Genomic DNA, 23,659 nt, shown 5'->3' with positions numbered 1-23,659 from the left:
ATCTAGACCCAGTTTCAGTCGTATGGATCAGTTGAACACATAACACTAAAGTACAAGGCTAGAACTTGCACATAGTTCTTTTTTTTTTACAGTTAACTTGATTTTTTCTGAACAGGAAAACCCCAAAAAGTACGAAACAGAACTTTAATTGATCACATATTCCTCAATTCATATTGCACATCAAGTACAAATAGTTTCTGACATCAGACAGGCCAACTGTCCAATCGTGGCCTCTAGAAAAACAAACAGACGGATCAGCTTCATGGACAGAAAATCGGGGAGGGGACAAAAGGGGCTAAAAAGCCCTCTGTGTCCGCGCACAAACACAGTCCTTGTCTGAACTGGTCTCACCAAGCCCTGTTTACTGACCCCGGTAACCCTGGCACCTTGCTAAATGCTGACTAAGTTAGAAAGTTAATGACAAGAGGCTTTTGGAAGGCTTTGGCTGACTCTTCATTTCCCCCAAAATGGCTCTCTTTCCAGTCTCACCACTCATCTCGCCCATCTCCAGTACTACTGGGTAACTAGACCACGTCTAAAAGATTAGCCCCAGATGCCCTCACAACCATAATGTAAAGTACTAAGTCCACTTACATTGATTAACTCATGTTTTTGGGTTTGAACTCTGATTAAGAGTTGGTAGGAGCAGAAATGTCACCGAGGATAATTCACAATCATGAAAATCGGCTTCTTGATACAGTGGTGGGAGAGCCGCTTCTGCTGTAGTTATATAATTACTCTCAGTCTGACTAATGACCTGAACATTAAACCACTGCCAAGCCATTTATCCGTGTATTGATCCTCGCTGCAGTTAAACATGAACAATAATGTTTGTTCACCTGCCTATGTCAGCTGTTTCACCGGTAGCCTTTACTTTCATCTTTCCCCTGTCAGCCAAACAATGTAAAGAAAACCAGGGTAATTTGTCTAATTGTGTGAGCCTTCACGATCCCATTTTCTAAAATAGACTTTGGATGGGCAATCGTTGAAACGCAATTCTCAGCAGAGCTGTCCAAAAGGAAGACAAATTCCAGTCGATAGCTTAAGTTTTAGGATTGGAAAGAGAAACTGAAGACATTAGCAGCCCGTTTAGCAGACAGACGCGTTTCCTACCTGAATCAGTTTTTTTGGTGTATTTTTTACTCTGGCCTCGGATGATAAGGATGAAAACAAGGAGGAGGATGAAGATGAGGCCCACCAGGGCGATCACCACCAGGAACCACCACTCCTCATAGAACGGAGACACTTTCTGGGCTGAAGACAACAAATAATAGACATTGGTAAACAAGCAAAAAAACTAATATTGTTTTGTTAACACATGATGGCATTATTTTTCAGATTAGAGTACCTGATATAGAGGGGGAGGGGGCGCTGGGTGATCCATAGCCATAGTCGTTGACTGCAATTACTCGAAAGTCATAGGTGACCCCTTCTCGCAGCATCTCCAGGTTAAGTGTGTAGGATGTCACTTCTTTAGGAATATCTTTGATAAGGATATCCCACAATCCTTCATCTACAGGCAAGATGACAAAATATATGAATAGTAAATACTAGTTGAGGTATAGGAACCCAAAAACGGATTAATTATGTGGCTTACCAGAGGGTCTGGCCTCGATGACGTATCGTGTGATGGGTGCACGGCCTTGATCACCACTTGTCCAATGCAATGTGAGAGCCGTGCCATACCTAGAAATAAAGGGTTCTCCAGGAGGGCCTGGGGATCCTTGGGAGGACAAAAACGGTGGATAGTTATAAAAAAATGACATCCTTGCTTCTAAAAGATGATATTATTGGCATGAGTATCAGGAAATAAAACAGGAGCGCGTCACAGATTTCAAGAATCCCACCTTCTCCAGGCCCAGTCGTAATGTTGGCCTCCACCTCTGGGCCATATGTGAGGGTTTTGGCCCGGATGCGATAGTTATAGGTGACGCCATCAGCCAGGTCTTTGATCTTCATCCACAGGGGAGCGCTGCCCTTCACATCTACTGTCACTATCTTACTGACACCTGGAGTGCGAGGAGAGGAGTCTGTACAGGAAACACTAAGACTCTAGATACTGCTTTCTACAAGCCACAAATAGCAAAGCTTTTTTGCAAATGAACAGACACACAGTCACACAGAGTTACAAGACTACACAGACAGAGATCAGAGACATGCATATCTTTGCATATATAACAGAAAAGGTCTATTATCCAGCAGCCTTCTAGATATCCAGATAGGAAGAGACGGCAGGATCTTTTTTTGTAATACACCAATTGATATTCCCTGTCTTAACGGCTCTGGTCGGCTTTGCTCTGGGTCCATTAGCGGATAGCCGAGGGACCACAGCCGCCTCAGCGCAGCATTCCACCTCTGCTCCCAATTACTTGACAATCTGGTCCAGGCAACCACATTTAGCCAGCTATTAGCCATGTTTCTCTCGGTGAGAGAGGAGGCTGTACAAAGTATCACCAGAGCATTCCAACATATTTTATCTGCTATGCCGTATATGTTACTGCAGGGCCTACACTCACCTGGAACAGATTAGAGCATGAGCTTAAGCAGCAGGAGTTAAAAAGAATATGGTAACTAGGCAAGAGGTTGTAAATCACAGTCTGAGAAAGCCAGCTGAGGAATGTCAAGGTATGGCAGAGTTATTAGGGCTCAAGGCCCAGTTTCTCACCATCGACTGGAGTGCAGGGCTCATAAACCAGGCGGTAGCCCTCAATGATGCCGTTGGCCTGCTTGGGCTCTCCCCAGGACACGTTGACCGAAGTGGTGGTCAACTCACTGAAGTGGATGAAGCTGGGAGAACTCGGTGCTTTTGGTGGAAATAAAGTTAGAAATAAAGTTAGATCTCTTCACAGTATGCAGACAACACATTAAATACAGCAGCTACCTGGATACGCCAATTTGGAGTGCATATTCATGAAAACGCGTGTTAATTCTCAGTGTTAAATTCTGTAGTAAAATTGAGACATAAATAAATTACCAAAAAATGAATCCTTATTTATTATTTTATAATGCTTTACAGCAAGCAATGTGAAGTCAAGCAATATTTATGACTTTATTTCTTGACATTCCTCTTCAGTAGATACTTTGAGTTTTCATAAGTTGCAATTAAGCACATTTCAACAGCAGTTACTTTCCCTTATTTGCTCCAAACTCTGAACATTTTTGTGTATGTAACACTAGCAACAAAAGTAGATTTGGGCCAATATGACATGGAAATCCAAAGGCAATACTACTACTGTCAGCAGCAGGCAATCTGATATATTCAGAAAAGAAAAGTCCTCTATGCTAGATGACCGCAAAGAGAAATTCTAGGAGATTCAATATGAGAGTGGTTTCATTGTTCATTGTTCTTTGTCAGAGCATAAATAATAAAATGTTTTCTGCGTGTAAAAACAGGTAACATGGTGTAAAACTAAATGAATACTAAAAAGGAAAACAAATCCTATCTCTGTTTAAGCAAATGAGTCACTTAAAAGCAAACTGGAATACAACACCAGAGCGCAAAATCATTCTGTGACCTTGAACAAGAGCTGTGAGAATTTTGCTTGCTGACCCAACCCAGATCCGGCTAAGTGTCAGGACTTTGCCACAATTCTGCATTCAAAAAAAAGAAAATCACAAAAGCTTGTGCTGGCTCCCTTCCCAGTACCCTGTGGTGCAGAGAGCCAAAATTCCTGCCTGAGTTTTTTAAGTTCTCAGCACTTTGTACCCCTCGCCAATGTCACAGCCTTCAAGGGGGCGGAAAAGACACAAGAAATTTATACTGTAAACCATTTTTGTGCTGAAACCGCAGAGGAGGGACTCTCGCTAGCTAGTAAACACAGACGTCTTTGTGCAGTTGCAGCCAAGAAAAAACTAATCTACATGTGTCCCCCGCACTCTGTATTCATTGCTCCTCCGCCACCCTCGTGGCTTGTCCTGGATGAAGGGGCCAAAAAGACTCGGATCACTTTCTGCAATATCTCACAGGGCCAAACTAAATACTCTGTTTCTTGGTGAATAGGAGGAGTGAGTCTTACATTATTTGTCTTAAAGCTGCCACAGAGCAGTTCCAGTTTGCAGTGACAGTGACTCAAAAAGAAAGTACTCTTACTCTACTCTTTTGTAGGCACCTTTTGTGACTGAAGAGAAGGCCAACTTTGAAATACTACTCCACACAAGCACTTGAGCATCATAGAATACTGAGAATGAGTATCATTGTGCAGACGACAGAGGGAGCCCGGCAGAGGAAAGACAGAGGTGTATTAAAAAAAGACAGAACTGTGAAATGCTACAGGGGGTTGGCAGAATATCTCAAGATAAATGCCCTGCTCTTTTGAAACAAGCACTTTAATCTCCTCAAACACATCTGGATTCAGCACCACTCACCTGCTTGCTGAGTGCGCCCTCTGGTGGGCAGGGAGCGGGGCCCGTCCCCGGCAGCATTGAAGGCTGCAACACTAATCATGTAGGTGGTGTAGCCTGTCAGGTTTTTGAGCTTCACCCCGAGCTCCGGCAGGAACAGAGTACGCAGGCGCTCCGTCTCATTCTGGAGCTGAAACTCCCAGAAATAGATCTGCACACAGAATAAAAGAGTTCAGAATTTTTCAATGAAAATATAGAAATAAGAATGGCATGATGTCATTTTGGCTGATTTGAAGTAAAACTGAAAATAAGACACATTATTGATACCTTGTAACCCTGTATGTCCCCATTTTGAGCATCCAGAGGAGGAGGGTCCCATGTGACATCCAGCTGTGTGGCTGTCGAGGACTGGATCACCACATTTTGGGGAGGGGATGTCGGGACTAGAATGGAGCAGAGTGTAATCACTTTTTATGTAGTTTCTATATGAGTGACTGAACATTCAAGAAGTAAAGTTGAAAGGTAAGTAGCACACAGTGAGAGAAGAAACATACCGGCCTCCCCAACAAACACTTCCTGCGGTGCACTGCTGGGACCCTCCCCCACAGCGTTGTACACACTGAGACGGATCTCGTAGCGTTTGTGTTTACTCAAATCTGCAAGGAGAGAACCCAAAGCAGCATTAGAATTGAACGGTTAAGATAAAAGAGCAAAAAAAGAAGTCACTCCAGAGAGACACACTGTCATAGTGATGCCTGTTGGCAAAACAACATCACAAATTGAACATGAAAACGAAAGGGGTTGAATTGTAAGGCAAAGTGATGAAAAGACGGTGGTGTTGTGGGGACAACGAGAAGATTCGTCAGCGATTAATAAGAAAGAAAACACACTGAAATAATGACAGGGCAGCTCAGAGAGAATGAAGTCTTATACACATCTTAAGAATAAGCGGCGGCCCCTCAGCGGATATGGCTGAGTGGGAGGATGGCGCAATGCGCAGATGCTTTAAATTATTATTCAAATGGCATATTTTTGCATGTAACAGATGACATGCAAACAGATGGAGAGTGACAGAAGAGAGTCGTAAGGGGGGATATAAGACTTACTATCCAGTTCATATTGGGTGAGTGAAGATTCACTCAAGTTCCTGATGCTGTAAGGAGCTGGAGTTTGGATAGAGGATGGGCAGGGTTGGGAAAACAAGGGTAGATCAAAGGGTTGGGAAAGAGTAGTGTTATTAGCTGAGTAACATGGATATAAAAGTATATTTAAGACTGCATATACCAGACGTAGTTGATGGGTAAGCAGTGAAAAAGCAAACTAACCAGTGAGATCAGCCCAGTTGGCGGAGGGACTGTTAACTGTGCGGACAGTGAAGCTGCGTAGCCGGTCGTAGTGTAACTCTCGGAACCTGACCCTGAACCCCAACAGGACTCCATTGATGTGATCCTCAGAGGGAGGCTACAAAGACAATATGTCTGCTTAATGCCCAATACTTAACAAACATGAATTCATCCAACCATTCACAAAGTCCCAATTATTTCAACAGCGTACCTGCCAGCGGACCAGGACAGAAGTGGTGGTGTGAGGGGTAACAGACAGGATTGTTGGGGCTTTGTCGGGGGCTAGAGGAGATAGAAAAAAAAGAAATTGAATTTTGGTATTAGCAAACCAACACAGCTGAGCAGAGCGATATATATAATTCAAACAGTCTGTTAGAGAACAGCTTGAGAGTAAACACATGCACTGTTGACGTAAAGCATTCACTGTGAAAATCCAAAGTCAAAACATTTATGTAAAGGCATGCTCACTAGATTACAAAAGCGTTCTTGTACAACTGAACAGAAAATCAACGGATAATGACTGAGTGCTGCGTGGGGACGCGTTTGGCCGCAGAATCTCACCGTCCTGTAGTGTAGTGATGGCCTCACTCTCCTGGCTGTATTCACTGTCTCCAATGTCATTAGTGGCTTTTATACGGAACTGGTATGAAGTGAAAGGCTTTAACCTATAAAGAGACAAAAAGATGTATGTCATGTACAGCATTTTCTCCCCTACTCAATTCCTTTTTTTCTGATTGAAAATAGGAAAATAAAAACTGTTGACGCTTAGGGGGAGTAAATCTGTACTTTCACATTTACCTATCCACTATGTAGGAGTGTGTCTCGTGGCTGACCGATGCAGAGTGGACAGTCCAGTTGCTGTCGGGCAGCTCTCTATACTGGACCGTATAGTAACGAACAGGGGACAGTCCGTCGCTGCCCGGTTCCCATGACAACAGCACTGTGCGAGCCTGAACTTCCTCTTGAGGCACTACGGGACGGCTCGTGGGTTGGGGTCGGGCTGAAGGGCAGACACACACACACATTCATAGTCACTCTCAAACTTAATATTTAGAGGTGAATAATTGAAGTATCTGCAGTTTCTTTTACCTCTCTTTTCTGTGGTCACCACCAAAGCCTCAGCGGCCTCACCCCAACCCTTTCGGGTCTGAGCGGTGAGGCGGTAGACATAAACCATTTCTGGTTTCAGCCCAGACGCTGTGTACTGTCGCGCGCTGGGGCTCAGCACGTCTACAGTTGCGGCGTTGCTGTTTGAAGAGTTTCTTCTGTACGTGATCTGATAGGCTAAAAAGGAAAACCCCATATCAATATAAAGTGACAAGAGAACAATTCAGCTGCAGTACAAAATCAAACAATATTGAGGGTTTCTTTTTTCTTTAGGACAAGCACAAAAGCAAAAACTCCTTCTCACATGATAATATCTAAGGTCACAGATGAAAGTCTGTAAATTGCAAACTCACCAAGGATAATGCCATTGGGCTGTGCAGGAGGTTGCCAGATGAGCCTGACTGAGTTGGTTCTGACTTCTGGGAACAAGATGCCGACTGGAGGGCCTGGTACTATTATAGATAAAATGCGTAAAATGACAAATCAGGCAAAAAGAAAAATAGACTTTCTATAGCACGTTTATTTATACTAAGTGTAATAAGGTGGAACATTCAATCATTTCCTGAAAAAACAATTAAAATGATCTCATACACAGTTATATTTTTTTTCCTTAGAGAATTAAACAATTTTAGAGATAACAACAAGTTGCCATCGGCGGGTAAGATGGATATCTTTACCATCATCCAGGGTCCTCTCTAAAATGGGCGGTGAGCTGCTCCTTCCGTCTCCTATACGTGTGAAGGATAGGACCTGGATCTCATAGAGGACATACTTGCCCAGACCAGTCAGCTGGACACTGTGGGTGGTGTTACCCTCCACTGCCCAGAAGTTGGGAGCTGTGTCTGAGTCCTTCTCCTTATACACCACCTGAAATACACCGGTAATGTTATAAAGTTAGATTACTTTTCAGGTGATGAGAATTTAAGGATGTTTTTTATATGCTTCTGATCTTAGTACATATTATTCTGAAATAGAGATCTTTGAAAGACTGCTGACCTTGTACCCTAGGATGAGTCCATTGCGGTCTGCCTCTGGGACTTCCCCCCATCGGACCAGGATGCTGCTGGAGGTGGTGGCAAAAGCTGAAACGTTGGTGGGGCCGCTGGAGGGAACTACAGTAAGAGGTAAAGGATGGAGATCAGAACACTTCACCTGCATGTATGTCTTTTGGCATGTGTATGCACATATTTCCTTCCTCACCAGACTCCCTGGTCCTGCCGTGGACTGGCTGGCTCCAGGGCCCAGAGCCGATACCATTGATGGCCTGAACTCTGACCTCATATTCCATCCACTCCTCCAGGTCTTCGATAGTGAACTCCCTCTCCAGTCGGTCCAAGATGACATGGGAGAGAACACCCCCTTTAGACCCGGCTTTAGAGTATTGGACCCGGTAGCCTACAAGATCTGGATTCCCATTGTACTCCCACTCTGGAAGAGGCTAAGAGGATTTGTTTTTGTTTATATTCCCCCAGTTCAAGAATAATCAATATGACATCATAACTGAGTGCTTATGAAGCAATAAGGCATGCAGGCTGTACTTCACAGTGACTTAACAACAGCTAAGAGGTGATAATATGGTAAGAGAAGCTAAGCCCTCTCAGCACTTAGTACTAAGTGGTTTTAATAAAATGTGGCAATAATTGCACATTTACCTGTTAAATTAATAATAATATGATACTAATATGTAGCAGGCAATTTAGATATTGAAAAGGCGTGAGTACAGGTTTAATTGATTCATTAATTTTAATATTGAAATTAACTGTTGTGCTAAGGTCTGTTTCTGGTTGTGCAAACACTAATGTCACTCAGTTTTAGTTTGATTATATCACGATGATTGAGCCTAAAGAAGAGATACAAAATGTATTTCTATCAAAGTGCTAATGTTACTGAAAAAATATGTGGCCTTGACAAAGGTTTGCTTCAGTTTAATACACACTTTTGAAACCCGTAGCAACCATTGAGCTTTGTCATACATTTGAGGAGTCATATCACACAGCTGACATCACTACGTTGTTAAATCCAGATGACATGCACTCTTTATAATCCTGCAGGAGCTGCAGCAGTATCGCGCCTCTGTCTCTAACTGCCTGGCAGAGCTCAGGAACTGGCACAGTGATGAAAATGGACAGATGTAGCAAACAACATATTGGCCAAGTGCTGACGCAGGAAGCAGCAATAATCAAGGACGGAGTACGTGCAGAGTACACAAACAAATGTATACAAGAAGGAATGAACAAAAAAAATTAAACAGTACACAATGAAGACCCAATGGACTATGCCAAATTATAAATTGGAGTTTTGTGACAAGAGAGATGCTTGTGAGTCAGTTGAGTTGAAGCCAACTGTCATAGAGAAAGTAATCATATAACGTAAAATGTTTTAATATATGAAAAAAAATTCTTTTGTGATTTGGATTGGCAAAGTGAAATTGCCTATATCTGTTTTGACAAAGCTTATCTTATCAATGTTGTATTCAATTAATATCCCAAGGGCATTTTGCCCATTCAGTACTACCATGATTTTCCATCAACGAGAAGGACAAAGAAAAAAGAAAAACTTACCACCCAGCGAAGCCACAGGCTGGTCTCACTGGCTGTGCGCAGGGAGACATTGGCGGGGGAGATGTCTGGAGGGGCCTGCAGGGTCTCGATCTTCCTGGAGGGCTGACTAGGAGGACTGGTGCCCACAATGTTTACCTGACGCATTCTGAACCTGGGGTTAAAAAAAAACAAAAAAACAGCTGACGGTGGATAAATCATCTAAAGGTGGGTGTTTAGTCAAGATATGCTGGTGATATGGGACAAGATTATATTAGATTATTTAACATTAGATTGGATGGAATTTTAATGATACCCAAAAGGAAACTATGACATTGTAGTAGCAGAGAAGAAGATTTTCTTATGAGTAGAGAAATAACAAAAATAATTCAAACATTATTCTGACTGACAGTTAATGTATTCTTTATGATTCAGGATAACCAGTGCTAAATTTACTATTAAAGCAGATTTTTCACTGTGCAACATTTTCGGGCGTGCAGCATGTTCCCTTTATTTCATATATAGCGCCTGTTTACAATCATGTTTTTGCATGTGCTCACCTGTAGAAGGTATAAGGGTTCAAGTCCAAGACCTCCAGTGATCTAGCATCGGGTTCATTAGCCAGCTGATGGACCATCAGCCACTCTTCATTTTCTCCTATTATGCCAATCTGAAATGCACAGAGAGAATGGGGCGATATCAGCGACAGAACAAATTAAACAAATTAACTGGAATTGTAAAACCTGTGCATGGATATAAAAGCCATCAAAAGACTTGTAAAATGAAAACCCAGACTGCTGTCATGTTAAAATAGATATGAAGCATCTTACCTGGGCTTCAACATGCCAACGGGAAATGGATGTCTTGCCATCATAACCAGGTTTGAACTGCAGGGTAACAGAGCGAGGGCCGATGTTGGAGATGGCTAAATTAGTTGGAGGACCGGGCAACTCTGTGGAAGGGAAGCGAAGAAAGACAGAATAAAATGAATTTCACAAATATCATTGCTTTTAGAAATGGCTGACTAGAAATCTGTTGAGTCATAGTAGGTGGGTTTAGCCCTTTCAGTGGAGACTTGAAGTACTATTACATTAAACTCAAAGCTAGGGTTGTTAATCTTGAGAAAGACTGTATCCAGTTCCCTTTATACATCCATGGGTTCCGGCTTGGCAATGACGAGACAGGCTAATCCAAAATAGGCAAAGATGTGGATCATTGCTCGAGCTGAGGCAGGCACGAGTGACCCAGGATAACCTAGCGACTTGCAATAACAAAATAAATTCACCCGAAGATTACCAACCCTAGCTTTGAAGTCGAATTGTTCATCTGATGATTCGAACACTCACCTGGAGGTACACCAGAGGAAATAGTGGAGGCGGAGAGCTGGCCCTGGCCCTTGGCGGTCATGGCTGCTACCTGGATGGTGTACGTGGTGAGGGCAGTGAGCCCCGTCACCTTGTACTCCTGAGTGAGGTTTGGCAAATAATGGGTGACTCGAGTATTGGTCCTGTTGAACTCCTCCCAGGAGATACGATAGCCTGGCGGAAGAGGCAAATTCCAAATCGTAGTGTTCACAGTAAACTCTGATAGGTGCCTCAGAGACAGAAGCAGAGAATGCATGTTAACATTACATAATTATCTTTAAATTTACCTGTGAGAAGACCGTTTTTCTCTTGTGGCTCCTTCCAGCTGACTTTAAGTGATGTGTCCAAGATATCAGTGAAGCTCAGGTGTCCCACAGCACCAGGGGCTGTAAAAAATAATAAAACAGGCAGTAAATGGACTGAACAACAGCCTGAAAAGTAATTATCTGCAAATACTATATAATATCCTGAGTGGGAAAACTTACTGTCCTCATGGGTGCGTAACCGCTGAGGTGGGCTGCGCGGGCCATCACCAGGCGTAGTGAAGCACAGTACAGATGAGTAGTATTCTGTGAACTTTTTCAGGCCAGAGACGTAACCAACGTGAACACTGTCCTGGAAGTTGGGACGCACCGCTATCACAGCGACCTCGTTTGCACGATTGGGTTCCCATGCCAACAGCTGGAAACGATGTGATAAGGGACTGGGTGTTAATGTGCACCTTTAAGCTTATTGAGATTATTCTATTACAAAGGGGGAAAAAAAGCATAATGAAAACTGTTCTCATCTGGTTAGTTGATGAATCATTGAGAAAAATGAGGCTTTTAGACTGACGTGATGAGATTTTGCCTCCGGACCCTTCCTCTAGCTCTGACCACTAGAGTGCACCAGTTGACAGAAAGGGGCTGCTCACCTTATATCCCTGGTTGATTCCATTGATAAACTGAGGGCTCGGGGCACTCCAGGTAAAACGCACCGTGGTGGAGTTGACAGCCTCGGCTTGTACATTTCCTGGTGGCACAGTGGGCACTGATCCAGAAGAGGAAGAAAAAACAGGGAGACAGATGGGGAGGGATGGGAGAAAATGAGAGAATAGTGATGAGATGGGGAAAGTAAAGAAAAACATAAAAATGTACAAGAGGCACTTTCAGATGAGCCTCGATTATAGCGTGAGAATCAGGCTGAAGCATCTTTTTTATTTTGGCTCATTTGGGGAGGAAAGAACATGCCAATCAAACCCGGTGTGAGAGCGGTTGCCTCAGGCAGCTTCCAGGTAAAACCCTCAAGCAGTTTGTTTGAAAAAAGCATGTGATTCTGATGTAAGACCGGAAAACAGTCGTGGAGTCACACATTAAGGAAGCTGATTGGCCGGTATCGGTCCTCATATCCCCTTGCCATCCTCAATTCCCTTTGAACGTATTTAAAAGCACATCATGATCGGCTCTTGAGCCTTTATTGCAGTGAGTGACGGAAACATCCAATTAATGAGAGCTGAGCTAAACAACATGAGTGCCTTGTTCACTGTCATTATTCACTGACAGTTACTTGGATGATGAAATTATTATTTATCTTAAGCAGTGAGAGGGACATGGAAATGAAATAAGAACCTTTCAGGTTTCAAAGATTTTCTAATTAAACACTGTGTTTCTTTAAAATTGCAGCACATCCGTTTATTTACAGGTGCATCAGACCAGCTCATTAATTTGTTGATTGATCAGGCATCACTCGAAGTATGGAGAAGTTTCCAAGATTTTAACAATTATGCTTGCCAGGTAGATTCCATCATTTCTGAAGCATCTGAAGAATTTGTTTTAATCATCCAGCAAAAAGAAACTGACATAAATAGAAGCAGTTTTTTTACACCCTCAAACAAACGAACATACCTGCCCAGCTTTCATAATATAAATTCACAAGAGAAACCTATAGATACTTTGATGCAGCAGAATTAATTGGAATTTAGAGATTAAACAGAGAGAAAAGATCAGAGAAAGCATAACAACGCAACAACTGTTAAAGGAGACAAAAACATAAGACAACTTGGACAGCGAGAATACGTTTGTGTGTGTTTTAAAGAATGGTGTGTGGTTGAGACTCTTCATTCAGGTAAGAATGATAAAGAATTTATGCTACAGCTTTCCTGTCAACTTTTCCTGTATCTGTGAGGTGTTTTAGACTTGGCCATGACAAAAAAGCTATTCAATTAAATCAACTTAAATCTAAAACTGGTCTAAGAGACTGATATACGACATCACGAACACTTGCAAAACCTAATGAAATCAAAATATCTGCTGATTCACCCTCTATAATAAATGCATCTGGGCAGGGAGTGGAACAGAATAGGAAATGGAAATACTCCCAATTTTCTTATGAGTGCTCTTGAGAATATTTAGTGAGTCTGGTTTAGAAGATCTCTGTCCACAGACTGGATTTAACATGACAGGAATTTAGAGATATGTGATTGTGTTAAGCTTTTCAAAGCTTTATATACAAGTTAAAGGGATTTTAAATCAAACTAGAAGCCCGCGCCTCTCTCATCTAAACCAAGCGCGATATCCTCTGTCTTGTGTTGGTTAAAGTCTAGCAGCAGCAACAATTTTGTAAGCCATTCATTGACTTTTTAGGAAAGCCAGTAAAGAGAGCATTATTCCAATTTTCTTGAAATGAAACCATGGATTAACCTTTGAACACAATGATGCGTTAGCTAAAGCCTGGCTATATTTGTAGACAAAAAGTCTGAGATTCAGTGCATAAAATAATCTTAGATCTGGCTTGGATCAAGTTTACAGCGACACATGTGACTGAATCCTCATCCTCTGAAAATTTAAGATAGACAGGGGAGGCAAGGAACATAAGGTGTGGAATCACTGGGCGTAACTAAAATATGTAGCTGTATGACAGCGGGGAAAGTTCACAATGTGTGTTCTAATTATACTACTCAGCATGTAGAATGAGAAAAGAAGTCAACCGAGGCAGCTTCCTTTGGCAACATCGGAAGGTTTGTCGGCAAGTCTGACGCCGATCATCACCTTGTAATCTATGTGCAGAATCAATTAAAGGTGTGCTCAGAGAGGCCAGCCGACGTCTCCAAGCAACAATATGACATTTTATTTTATTTTTTTAAACCAAACCAAAATAGTTGATACTGTATAAATCCACAAGATGAAGGTGATCTGAACCGAAGTAAAAGCTTGGCTTGAATTTTTGGAAAAAGATCTGATGAAGCTCATGAGCCGCTCAAGATCGGCTCATGTCTTCACACAATTTGTTCTACAATACTGCAGCACTTTTGAGAAATTACCGACATAAAACAGACAAAAAAAAAAAGCAGTGCTGAGAGGCAAATAGTACTTACGTGGCCGTGTCTTTTACATTCCTTTAAAAGCCTTGCTGCTGCAGTCTGTTCTAAGTGCTGACTGCTGATTGAGACAGTAGTAAGGGAAAACTGCTGTGGTCTTCTTACCAACGTGTGTGAATCACCTTTTCAAGGTTAGCAAAGGATTTTTTAAAAGCCTGCTGTGGAGGAATCATGGCTGTTACTGCTCTCAATATGATCGTTAAAAACAGAGTTTTAGGCCAAAGGCTTAACATTAGCTAGGAGACTAACATCATGAGGCTGTTTTAGAACTAAACAAACCGTCTGCTACTTATAGCAACTTGCAGACTTGGCTGCTAGGATGACTTGGGCATATACAGTATATGACACAGAGCCTGTGTGTTGCCCTCACCCCCTTGTAGTGTCCATTCAGTGACTTTATGGCTGTAGGTGCCCCGGCCCGCTCCATTATAGGCTGCCACCTCGATCTCGTAGTTGGTCCAGATGATGAGGTCCTCCAGGAGCAGACTGGTCTGGTCTGGGTTGGTGATGTTTTTCATCTGACAATCCACTGGAAGCCCTGACAGACAGTACCTGGCAGCAGAGGGAGTAATCGATAGACAGGGGGGAGAAAGGGGGAGACGGACGTACAGACAAGCCGTAAATATATTAGAACACAGGTTCCCAGAAGAGATAGTGGAAATGGAGTAAAAGACACGCAGAACAGTGGCGAAATGGTTACAAAAAGTGAGGTGACAACAGATGAATGGTGGCGAAGGTATTTAATTGGCACCAATTATTCCATTGCAGCGGTGAGCGAGAATGAAGCGAAATGGAGAGGAAGAAAAAGGAGCTGACATAACAGTTATTATCACATCTGAATGCACCAGCTCTGACAGGCACCTATCCCTGGAAAAAGAATAATGCAGGCTGTCATGGTCTTCTTACCTGATGATGTAGCCCTGGAGTGGCCCATTCTGATGGCTCTCCGGGGGTGGCTGCCATTGGATCATGATGGACTGATTGGTGCGGCCACTTGCGATGACTGTCTGAGGGGGGGCGCTGGGAGGCTCTTCGGGGAGAGTTAGTCTGCAGCAGCAATGTAAGAAAAGGAAAAGAGAGGTGAAATAAGAGCCAAAGAGTGAAACCATGCATTAATTATTGCAAGTTTCTGCATATTTCTATCCCATTTCATCATAGACATCATATCATAATAAAGCCCCGCTTTTTGTATTTTTTTTAGTGCACCATAAAGGAAAGTTGGGATAAGTGTGGCTGGGTCTTTATCCAAAACATACCCTCTATAATTCTGTCCGCAGAGGGACATCTTGCTTTGGCATGACAAGGATCAAAGAGGACTTGGTGAAAATGGAGCAGCACAATAGAGAGCCAGTGTTCGCGAAATATATAAAAGAACAAGAAAGAGAGATCCAGGCAGACTTTTCCCTTAAGCCAATTTAAGATGACATCTTGATTTCTTCCTAGTGCACCGGAGCACTGCTCTGGAGGAGATGAAGCGGAGTGTTTAGGATCAAAGAGGTGTGCCCGAGAGATGCCTCAGAAAAGCCCTGCACTCTCACTGACGCTCAGTCACCCTCCTGCAGTGCACTCTTGTCTGGGTACCTCCACACAGGAACTCAGCTCTGTGAATGAGAGTGTGTGGTGCCAAAAGTGTGTGATGGGTAGTGATGGCTTTTCAGGGAGTTCCTTGCTGCAAGTATCAAAGCAGCACATCGGGTTGTCTGCTGATGCGGACAAGGTCAGAAATTGGTGTGTTTAGGTGAATTGTGATGAGCTATGAATGTGTGTCTGTGTTTTCGGTGTGCTTGTATGATGATGACCGCTTCGTCTTGCTAGTCAAGAGAATTCACTTGAGACTTGAGTCTGTGTGAAGCTCTGCCTCTTTCAAGCCTCTCTGTTATTTGCTATGCAGAACGGCAAAGACGGTTAATAGGAGGGAGAGAGACGAAGATGGGTCAGCGCACCCATCAAGTCTTCATAAAGCGCAATTTCAGCTCATTCATAGTTTTTAATCTCCCGAAGCTGGCACTACCCCAGGAGTGAAGACCAAAAAGTGGAGTTACAGGATATGACCATTTCTATTGAACCTGCAAAGACGAGGGCAAAGAACGGGTTGTTCCAGATCTGTGGCGAAACGCTATTCTCACCAGAGTACACATTAAGTCACACAGAACGCCAGCAGCATTTTTAATATTCAGTAGATGCAGAACAGCTAAGCTCAGTACCCACCGGTCAGTCTCTTTGCTGAACTGGCCCCTGCCCACGTCGTTGACGGCACACAGGCGGAACTGATACGAGCGCGCTGGGATGAGGCCACTGACAGTCACCCCAGTAGACTCTGGTTCAATGTTGGCCAGTAGCACCGTCCAAGGGGCATCTGAGTCGGAGAAGACGCAACACATAGACAGAGCTGTGAGCAATAGCGAATGAATGGTAAATGACCTTGGAAGAACATTCTTGAGAAAAATGTCTTCAACACTGGCAAATTTAAATTCAGTGTTATTCCTGACTATTATTGCACACCGTTGTTTCATTTTCAGTAATAATATTGCAGCTGCTGATAAAAAGCAAGTCATTTATTTTGTATACACTCTAGTCTAAATATCAGATTGAAATTCAATTATCCAAAGAACAGATCCCATCTGCATCCTCGGATTCATTTTCCCCTTAATGAGTTGTCATCTTCTCAGTGAGCCTGAGCTTCGATGAGAAATGGCTGAACAATTTGCTCTATGGGTGAGAGCATTCACACGAGAGCAAGACAAGAGCATCGGGCATCAACACAATATGGTTCCCCCTAATCATTCACAAACAAGGATACAGGTCAGTCAATTGAGTTATACTGATTGCAAATGGTAAGAGAAAAGATCCAGCTGCCAATTTAAGGGACACAATGGAAATTAAATATAATAAGAGGGCTAGCAAATGACTGTATAAAGTAAAAATATTGCTTTCAAATGACGACCAAGAAACACTGTCAATGTCACCTTAATGATGGAGAATCACACTGAACCACTCACTGTTTTCTGAAACCTCCAGGATGTAGCGGATCAGGGGGCTGTTGCCGTCAAAGGCCTGGGCCCATGTGAGGTTGATGGCCCTTTTCTCTGTGGTGCTCAGAACTGCTATTGGATTTTCTGGAGCATGGGGCAGTTGCCTGTTTGTAGTAGTGTGTGTGTGCATGTGTGTGTGAGAGAGAGAGAGAGAGAGAGAGAGAGAGAGACAAAGCGATAAAGAGAAATAGAATCAGACAAGAGAGGCAGCAAATAACAGCATTAAACAGCCAAGCCGAGAGCCTTGCATTGTAAATATTAGAGGATTTGATGGATTAGAGCGAAGAGCAGCGATAAAACACAACAGTGGGGAAAACATCCATCCATCATGTCCCGGTCAGACATAAAATATGAAAAGAAATAAAATACAAACGGCAAGATAAGACAGGGGGAGACATAAGGTAAATATGCAGACCTGACTCTGAGGTGGGAATTGCGAGAGTCATTGCCACCCACTGAGGTCACCCTGCAGGTGTATGTTCCGATGTCACCCGACCACGTTTGGGAGATGTGCAGGGTCCCGTCGGGATCCAGCCGCAGGCGGGGGACGTGCTCACGTCAATCACAGAGCCGCTCTTCTCCCACACGTGCCTGGAGGTATGTACATATGTATGTAAGAGAAGTTCTCACACACACACAAGAGGGCACACACACACACACACACACACACACACACACACACACACACACACACACACACACACACACACACACACACACACACACACACACACACACACACACACACACACACACACACACACTTTAACACTCTGTAGCTGAGTGTTGTGACAGTAAATCCGTTTGCTTTGCGTCAGTTCATACAGCAAAACACAGAAGGCGCTGACACCGATGGAAAAAGCCCCGTGAGGCTGACGGGAAAGGGATTTGAATCTTAAAACCATCTCTCTCTGTCACACATACAGTACTAACCTCTCCTCCATGCATTTCTCTCCTTGTCGTATAGCCAACCACACATATGACCACCCCCCACCCCCCAACTCTTCACACTCACACATACACACTCCAGGAGCTCCTGTGATTAATTGCGACTGTTCAGGCTTTCCAGCTAATCTCCTCTGTGTTGCGTTTAATTAAAGGCGCTGTCTGAAGTTATTACTCTGTTTACATATTCATCTGTTTACCCCGCGATCTGATCAATGCCGTGGGCCCACAGGTGACAGGCACTCTAATCACTGGGCTCCACAGACATCATTTCGCTCCCTCTGAGACAGATGCATGTGCACACACTCTATCATGATCAAGACTGTCTGAAGAATGAGGAGAAGCGATTGACTAATTCCACAATCACACTCTAAGACTTTCAAAATCTTCCCATAGGAGGTCTTATAAGGGTAAATAAACACTACAAGAGCTCTTGCAGATTCCATAAACTAATTAAGTACAACATTAATATAGAGGCTTGTTTTCTAGACTCGGGTGGCATCAAGAAACAGCTGCAAAATAAGCATCTGACATTTATTACAATTGCATGTGATGAAAAAATGACATGAAATTAAACAAAATTCCAAGAGATACTTCAAGTGAACCTCGTCATTACCTCACAGTGACACTGGGGTCGTGGGTCACACCACAGGTCATAACGGCCTTGGTCCCTTTGATGACACTCTGGTCTTGTGGCGGCTTAGTGATGCGGGTTCGCGCTGCAAACACACACACAGAGCTTGTTATTCAGAGACTGTGTTTGAACAGCGGATTGAACAGAGCTTAGTGGACATCTTTCACTCAACGTCTGTCTGACACTGGGTGAATCACACAGTGTTTCCAACGGGGGGAGTCGGGAGGCTTTCGAGGACTGATATGTGGATTTATGCACACAGAGAATGAGTACACGCATGAGTCATTAGACTATATTTTCAGAATATCCTGACAATGACCTCTAGCTACCAGGTGCTTACTGCATCTACAAGTAAGAAAAAGAAGGATGCTTCTTTTCATTTTGTTATATTTTTGCAGAGGTTTTGCTTGGACTCATAGTTTGCAGTATTTTCCAAAAGTACAAGGTAGAAAATGAGGACCCAGGGGTATGTGAGCGATGTGCAGGGAATATTCCGTTTCTGTTATGCTTACCCCAGACCACTAGGTCAGCTGAAGCTTCATCTATACCTCTGGAGTTACTGGCCATGCAGGTGTAGGTACCGGCGTCAGACAGGTGAGAGGGACTGATTAGCAGGCTGCCCGACTCCAGCAGGGTGAACCTGGGCAGCTGGACCGAGCCACTGGCCAAGACACGTTCGCCTGCAGGCAAGGGGTGGAAGTGATTAATGGTACGGGATGGAGGACAGACAAAAAGGGGGGAACAGGGTAGAAGAGATTAGGGTATTAGGGTATTGGAGAAATGTCGGGGAAAACAAACAGGAGGGAAAGCAGTGCAGCAAAAGTTAACAAGTAAAGCTTGTTTTGGAGAAAATGCATATTTCCATAGCTAGTTGGACAAGTTCAAATGCGGCATCATGACCCTCATGCTGTTAGCCCACCCACCTTTCTGCCAGGTGATAGCTGGCCGTGGGGCTCCCGAGGTCTCGCAATGCAGAATGACTGACATGCTGTCAATCACGGCGCTGTCAGCGGGGCCGGCGGTGATGTTGGGAGCAATACCTGACAAGGGGGGGGGGTCAGCCACAAACACACAAAAGCAAATCTGGTGAGACAGAGGTGATAATGAGAGACATAAACAGCTTTCTCCCTAATAAAGCAGACGCCAGCTGAGAGCTTAATAGACTCGACAAAAAGGGGCGGCTGTCAGGTCTCATTCTCAGGGACAGCTCTGAGAATCTGACAAGCCGCATCCATCTCTTCGCTTCTCCTGCAAACTGCACGTTCTCTGATTCAAAAATAGCCAATAATTGCCCAAGCATCCAAGTAGACAATTCTGTCAATGTGAAGAGATATATAGATAGATGGGTGTAGGAGGCAAGACAGAGAGAGTGAGAAAAGAGGATTAGAGACGAGAACAGAGGAGCGGATTTAAGAATCAAAAAAAAAGGGAGGGAACAGCGAGGGAAAGATGAGCGGAATTAAGCAGCAAACGTGCAGATAGCTTTGAAATATCTTTATGGGGACATACTAGTTACAGCGAGGTAGGTGTTTGTCTGGATCTCTCCTGCGAGATTGCGAGCAAAGCACTGAAACATCCCCGTGTCATCTGGCAGGAGACCGTTGATCTGTAGACTGCCTCCTACCAACACCCTGTACCTGGGGATCTTTACCGGGCTGATGGGCACTGCATCTTTATACCACACTATGTCTGGCTGCGGCGTGCCTGCAGAGGAAGGAGAGGATTATTTTTTCCCCCTAGTCACTGTGGCCCTTTTGTTATTTTTATTCTGTTGTTTTTTTCACATTTTCTTGCTCTGTCCCTCATGCAATAGCAAACAGTAAAACAAACACCACGGTCTGACCTCGTGCCTGACAGGGGATATCCACCACCTTCTCCATCTCGGCACTGATGTGGGTTGGCGGCTCTTTTACAAACAGAGGATATTCTGTTTCAAAGAAGAAAAAAAGGATACAACAATGCAGCATTAAAGCTTTTAACAACGACTCACAAATCATCTGTGCTTTTTTTAATCTTGACCCTTCTGCGCTAAGATTTTCAACCCTCTAGATAACAGCATCAACTCAATTACTGGAATATAAAATGGCAACAAAATGTTCTCTCAAAATGGGGGTTAGCTTGCTGATGCAATTTTTGTTTAATTTAGGCTCAGCTGATCTGTGAGAGGTTAAAACGTAAGCTGTGGGTTATTTACCTAGAACGTGCAGGAAGGCCCCAGCAGTGACTGAGGGGACGCTGCTACTGCGGAGCGACGCCTCACACTCATAGTAGCCGCTGTCACTGACTGCAGGCAAACTGATGACCAATCTGCGGCCGAAATCTCGGATCCCTGTATTGACCACTACGCCGTCTTTCCTCCAAGTAATACTCATTTTGACAAGGGGTCTGTAAGAGAAAAAGATGAAAAGAAACAAAAAAAAAAAGAAAGCAAGAGATAGGGAGCGCAGTTTTGGTTTTTAATACAGATTTAGATTCTGTTTCAAGGTTACAGAGCATTGAGGGAGCAATGGGATGCATCTGTCATTCTGATTAAGTCTTTGAATTGGAGATAATAGTCAGGATTCAGGACTGAGATTGCGTGAGATAGGGGGAACAGAATGAAGCCTTGAATCAAAGGGAAAAATGGAGAGCTACAAAATGAGAGACGTACAAAATACTTGTCTATCATGTTCAAACAAAGGGTTCCAAGTTTCATTTGAATCACAAAATATCAGATGTGGAGGTGAGAGAAGGTGTTTTTATAATGTGCGCGCGTCTGTCTGCGTGTCCGTGTATTTGTCTTTTGTGTATTTGTCTTTTCCTCTGCATTGATGTGGGTCTGTGTTAAAATGTACCTTGCATTAGCAACACACTCCATGATGGCTTCGTTTCGCCCCATGGTTACACTGGTGTTCTTGGGGGGGATGATGATAGAGGGGGCGATGGGGTCTGCAGGTCCTCCCACATCTATCACAAACACAGAAACACACAGAAGTAGATAGAAAAAAGTTAAAAAAAAAATCTATGAACCATATGCAGACCTCAGATTAAACCTGTGCATCTGTCTGATATAGTCAACTGAGCACGGCTACATCCTTACATAGAGACTGACTGTCTGTCACTTCCACCAGCAGGTAGCCAGCATGCTGCCGCCAACTATTAACACCCCTGTCTTTACTTTGAATCCTTTTTCTAGTGCACACAGCATTTCCTGAGCACGGTGTTAGCCCAGGTGTTAGAAGCCATTATGTAGCATAATTGAGACAAACACAAAAGGCGATTAAATGCAGCACCATCACTCACGGGTTTCACAGAGCCTCCAGCCAACCATCGATTCACTGCCCTCAATCAGTGATCTCTCTCTGAATCTGATCTCATTTCCCCCCCCCACCTCCCCAGAGTACGGCCACGGGCCTGTGCACTTCTATGTGTTTGAGTGATTGCGCGTTTACAGCATATTTACGGTGTGTGTACAGTGCTCACACGTGTTTGTGATCGCCCATGTGTGTCCCCGCCAAGTGTTTTTCAGTGCCACCACAGGTTAATAAGGCCCCTAATCAGCTTTTTATAATCATTATTGTTATTTTGTGCCACCTCATTGTAAATCACACCCGTTCAAGACCCATTTATGGGGATTCTCAGCACAGTAGTGACAAAGCTTCCTCTACAATCACTGCCTGATGGGTCATTGCTGTTTGGTTCTGCTCCCCATTTGATTTCTCTGTTCAACTCTCAAACTGTACGGTTTTAGATAAATTCCAGTTGCATTAGAATTTTTAAAACCCAGTTTAGTAAAGTATAGTGCATAAGACTCATACAAATACAAGTTGCCATTTGAAATTACATTGTTTTGTTGGGCTCCCATAGCATACATTTTTGTTTATGCAACATACTATAAAGTAAAGCTTTACATTTAAAATGTATGAAAAGCACAGCCGTGAGTACCAGTGTTAACAATAACATACTAACATAGTTTAAAGGTAGTGATTTTAGCTGATCCAGATAAGGTCAACAATCATTGAACAGCTTCAAGCACAAGCTGAATGAAGGAAAATAAGAACTAAGTCATATTAGTTGCTGCAGACATTTTGCTTTCACATTGAAAGAATGCACTTAACTTTTCAAGATGAACATATTTGAAATGACCTCAAACATATCTAAACACACATCCAAATATAATCAGTTTGCCAGCATTGAGTGTATAAAACAGGTGAGTGGCGCACCCTGAACCTGAAATGCAGTGTCATGATGTTTGGTGAAGAAAAAAAATGATTGGGTTTTGAAGCTATCATTCTAGAGACTGGCAAAAAACATTTATTATATTCAAAAGAAAATATTTGGAGGCAAATTATTGCATACATTTTTGCAATACTGCAGCTGTCAGAAAGATTTTTGAATTAATTTCAACGTGGTGCTACAAGCATCATCTGAAGGACTTATTGACATTATCATTAATTTGCTTATCAGTGCTTATAATTAATTGTATCAGTACTAATATTTATCTTCTACCAAGAAGAGCAAGAAAAAGAGATGATAAATTTATTCCATGCATGATTCATTGATTGTAATTGTCGTGTTGAAGGTGAAATTGTCCCCTTCAAATTTTGTGCGATACACTTTCATATCCCTCATTGGTTGATTGAATATGCTACAGATTTGTGTTAATATACAAAATAAACAAGTTTGTTAATTTAAGTTAAATTCCTTAATAGTTGGCTGAGAATGTTTTCTATGTTTACCAATGACACAGTGAAAACGGTGAATCCATTAGTCAAATAATTCGTTTCATTTTCCAGAAGACATGATTGGTTCCTTGGCAGAGACTAATAATGTATTGCAGTTCATAAACTCTCAGTGTTGAGAATACCTCAAGTGTATAATCTTCTAATTAAATGGGAAAGTAAACAACGTGGTGACCTGCATAGCAAATTCTTGCTACGAATGTCTCCATATTGTTTACATCTGTCTGTGTCCAAAGACAATTGTAGACCCAAGTCAGCTGTAGTGAATTTCACACTCCGA

General features: G+C 43.0%; 1 protein-coding gene across 1 annotated transcript in view; it reads right to left on the bottom strand.

The window, feature by feature from the left end:
- LOC129098581 (protein sidekick-2-like) overlaps positions 1 to 23,659 on the bottom strand; it is a 77,447-nt gene that overhangs the window by 4,928 nt on the left and 48,860 nt on the right. Inside the window, 38 exon segments of the mRNA XM_054607627.1 lie at positions 1,114 to 1,254; positions 1,349 to 1,513; positions 1,598 to 1,723; positions 1,848 to 2,030; positions 2,666 to 2,803; positions 4,366 to 4,552; positions 4,669 to 4,784; positions 4,896 to 4,997; positions 5,448 to 5,504; positions 5,667 to 5,802; positions 5,896 to 5,966; positions 6,246 to 6,349; positions 6,483 to 6,684; positions 6,774 to 6,968; positions 7,145 to 7,243; positions 7,469 to 7,658; positions 7,788 to 7,903; positions 7,992 to 8,229; positions 9,353 to 9,503; positions 9,889 to 9,998; positions 10,159 to 10,280; positions 10,675 to 10,866; positions 10,980 to 11,078; positions 11,178 to 11,373; positions 11,606 to 11,721; positions 14,418 to 14,599; positions 14,954 to 15,094; positions 16,256 to 16,403; positions 17,047 to 17,183; positions 17,495 to 17,627; positions 17,630 to 17,670; positions 18,641 to 18,743; positions 19,171 to 19,338; positions 19,582 to 19,698; positions 20,168 to 20,362; positions 20,502 to 20,585; positions 20,853 to 21,043; positions 21,493 to 21,604. Of these exon segments, the coding sequence (XP_054463602.1) occupies positions 1,114 to 1,254; positions 1,349 to 1,513; positions 1,598 to 1,723; positions 1,848 to 2,030; positions 2,666 to 2,803; positions 4,366 to 4,552; positions 4,669 to 4,784; positions 4,896 to 4,997; positions 5,448 to 5,504; positions 5,667 to 5,802; positions 5,896 to 5,966; positions 6,246 to 6,349; positions 6,483 to 6,684; positions 6,774 to 6,968; positions 7,145 to 7,243; positions 7,469 to 7,658; positions 7,788 to 7,903; positions 7,992 to 8,229; positions 9,353 to 9,503; positions 9,889 to 9,998; positions 10,159 to 10,280; positions 10,675 to 10,866; positions 10,980 to 11,078; positions 11,178 to 11,373; positions 11,606 to 11,721; positions 14,418 to 14,599; positions 14,954 to 15,094; positions 16,256 to 16,403; positions 17,047 to 17,183; positions 17,495 to 17,627; positions 17,630 to 17,670; positions 18,641 to 18,743; positions 19,171 to 19,338; positions 19,582 to 19,698; positions 20,168 to 20,362; positions 20,502 to 20,585; positions 20,853 to 21,043; positions 21,493 to 21,604 (5,304 nt within the window).

The sequence above is a fragment of the Anoplopoma fimbria genome, chromosome 11, assembly GCF_027596085.1.
Source record: "Anoplopoma fimbria isolate UVic2021 breed Golden Eagle Sablefish chromosome 11, Afim_UVic_2022, whole genome shotgun sequence".
Taxonomy (NCBI): domain Eukaryota; kingdom Metazoa; phylum Chordata; class Actinopteri; order Perciformes; family Anoplopomatidae; genus Anoplopoma; species Anoplopoma fimbria.
The sequence above is the reverse complement of the archived record's forward strand: the minus strand, read 5'-3'. Positions and strand labels throughout refer to the sequence as shown.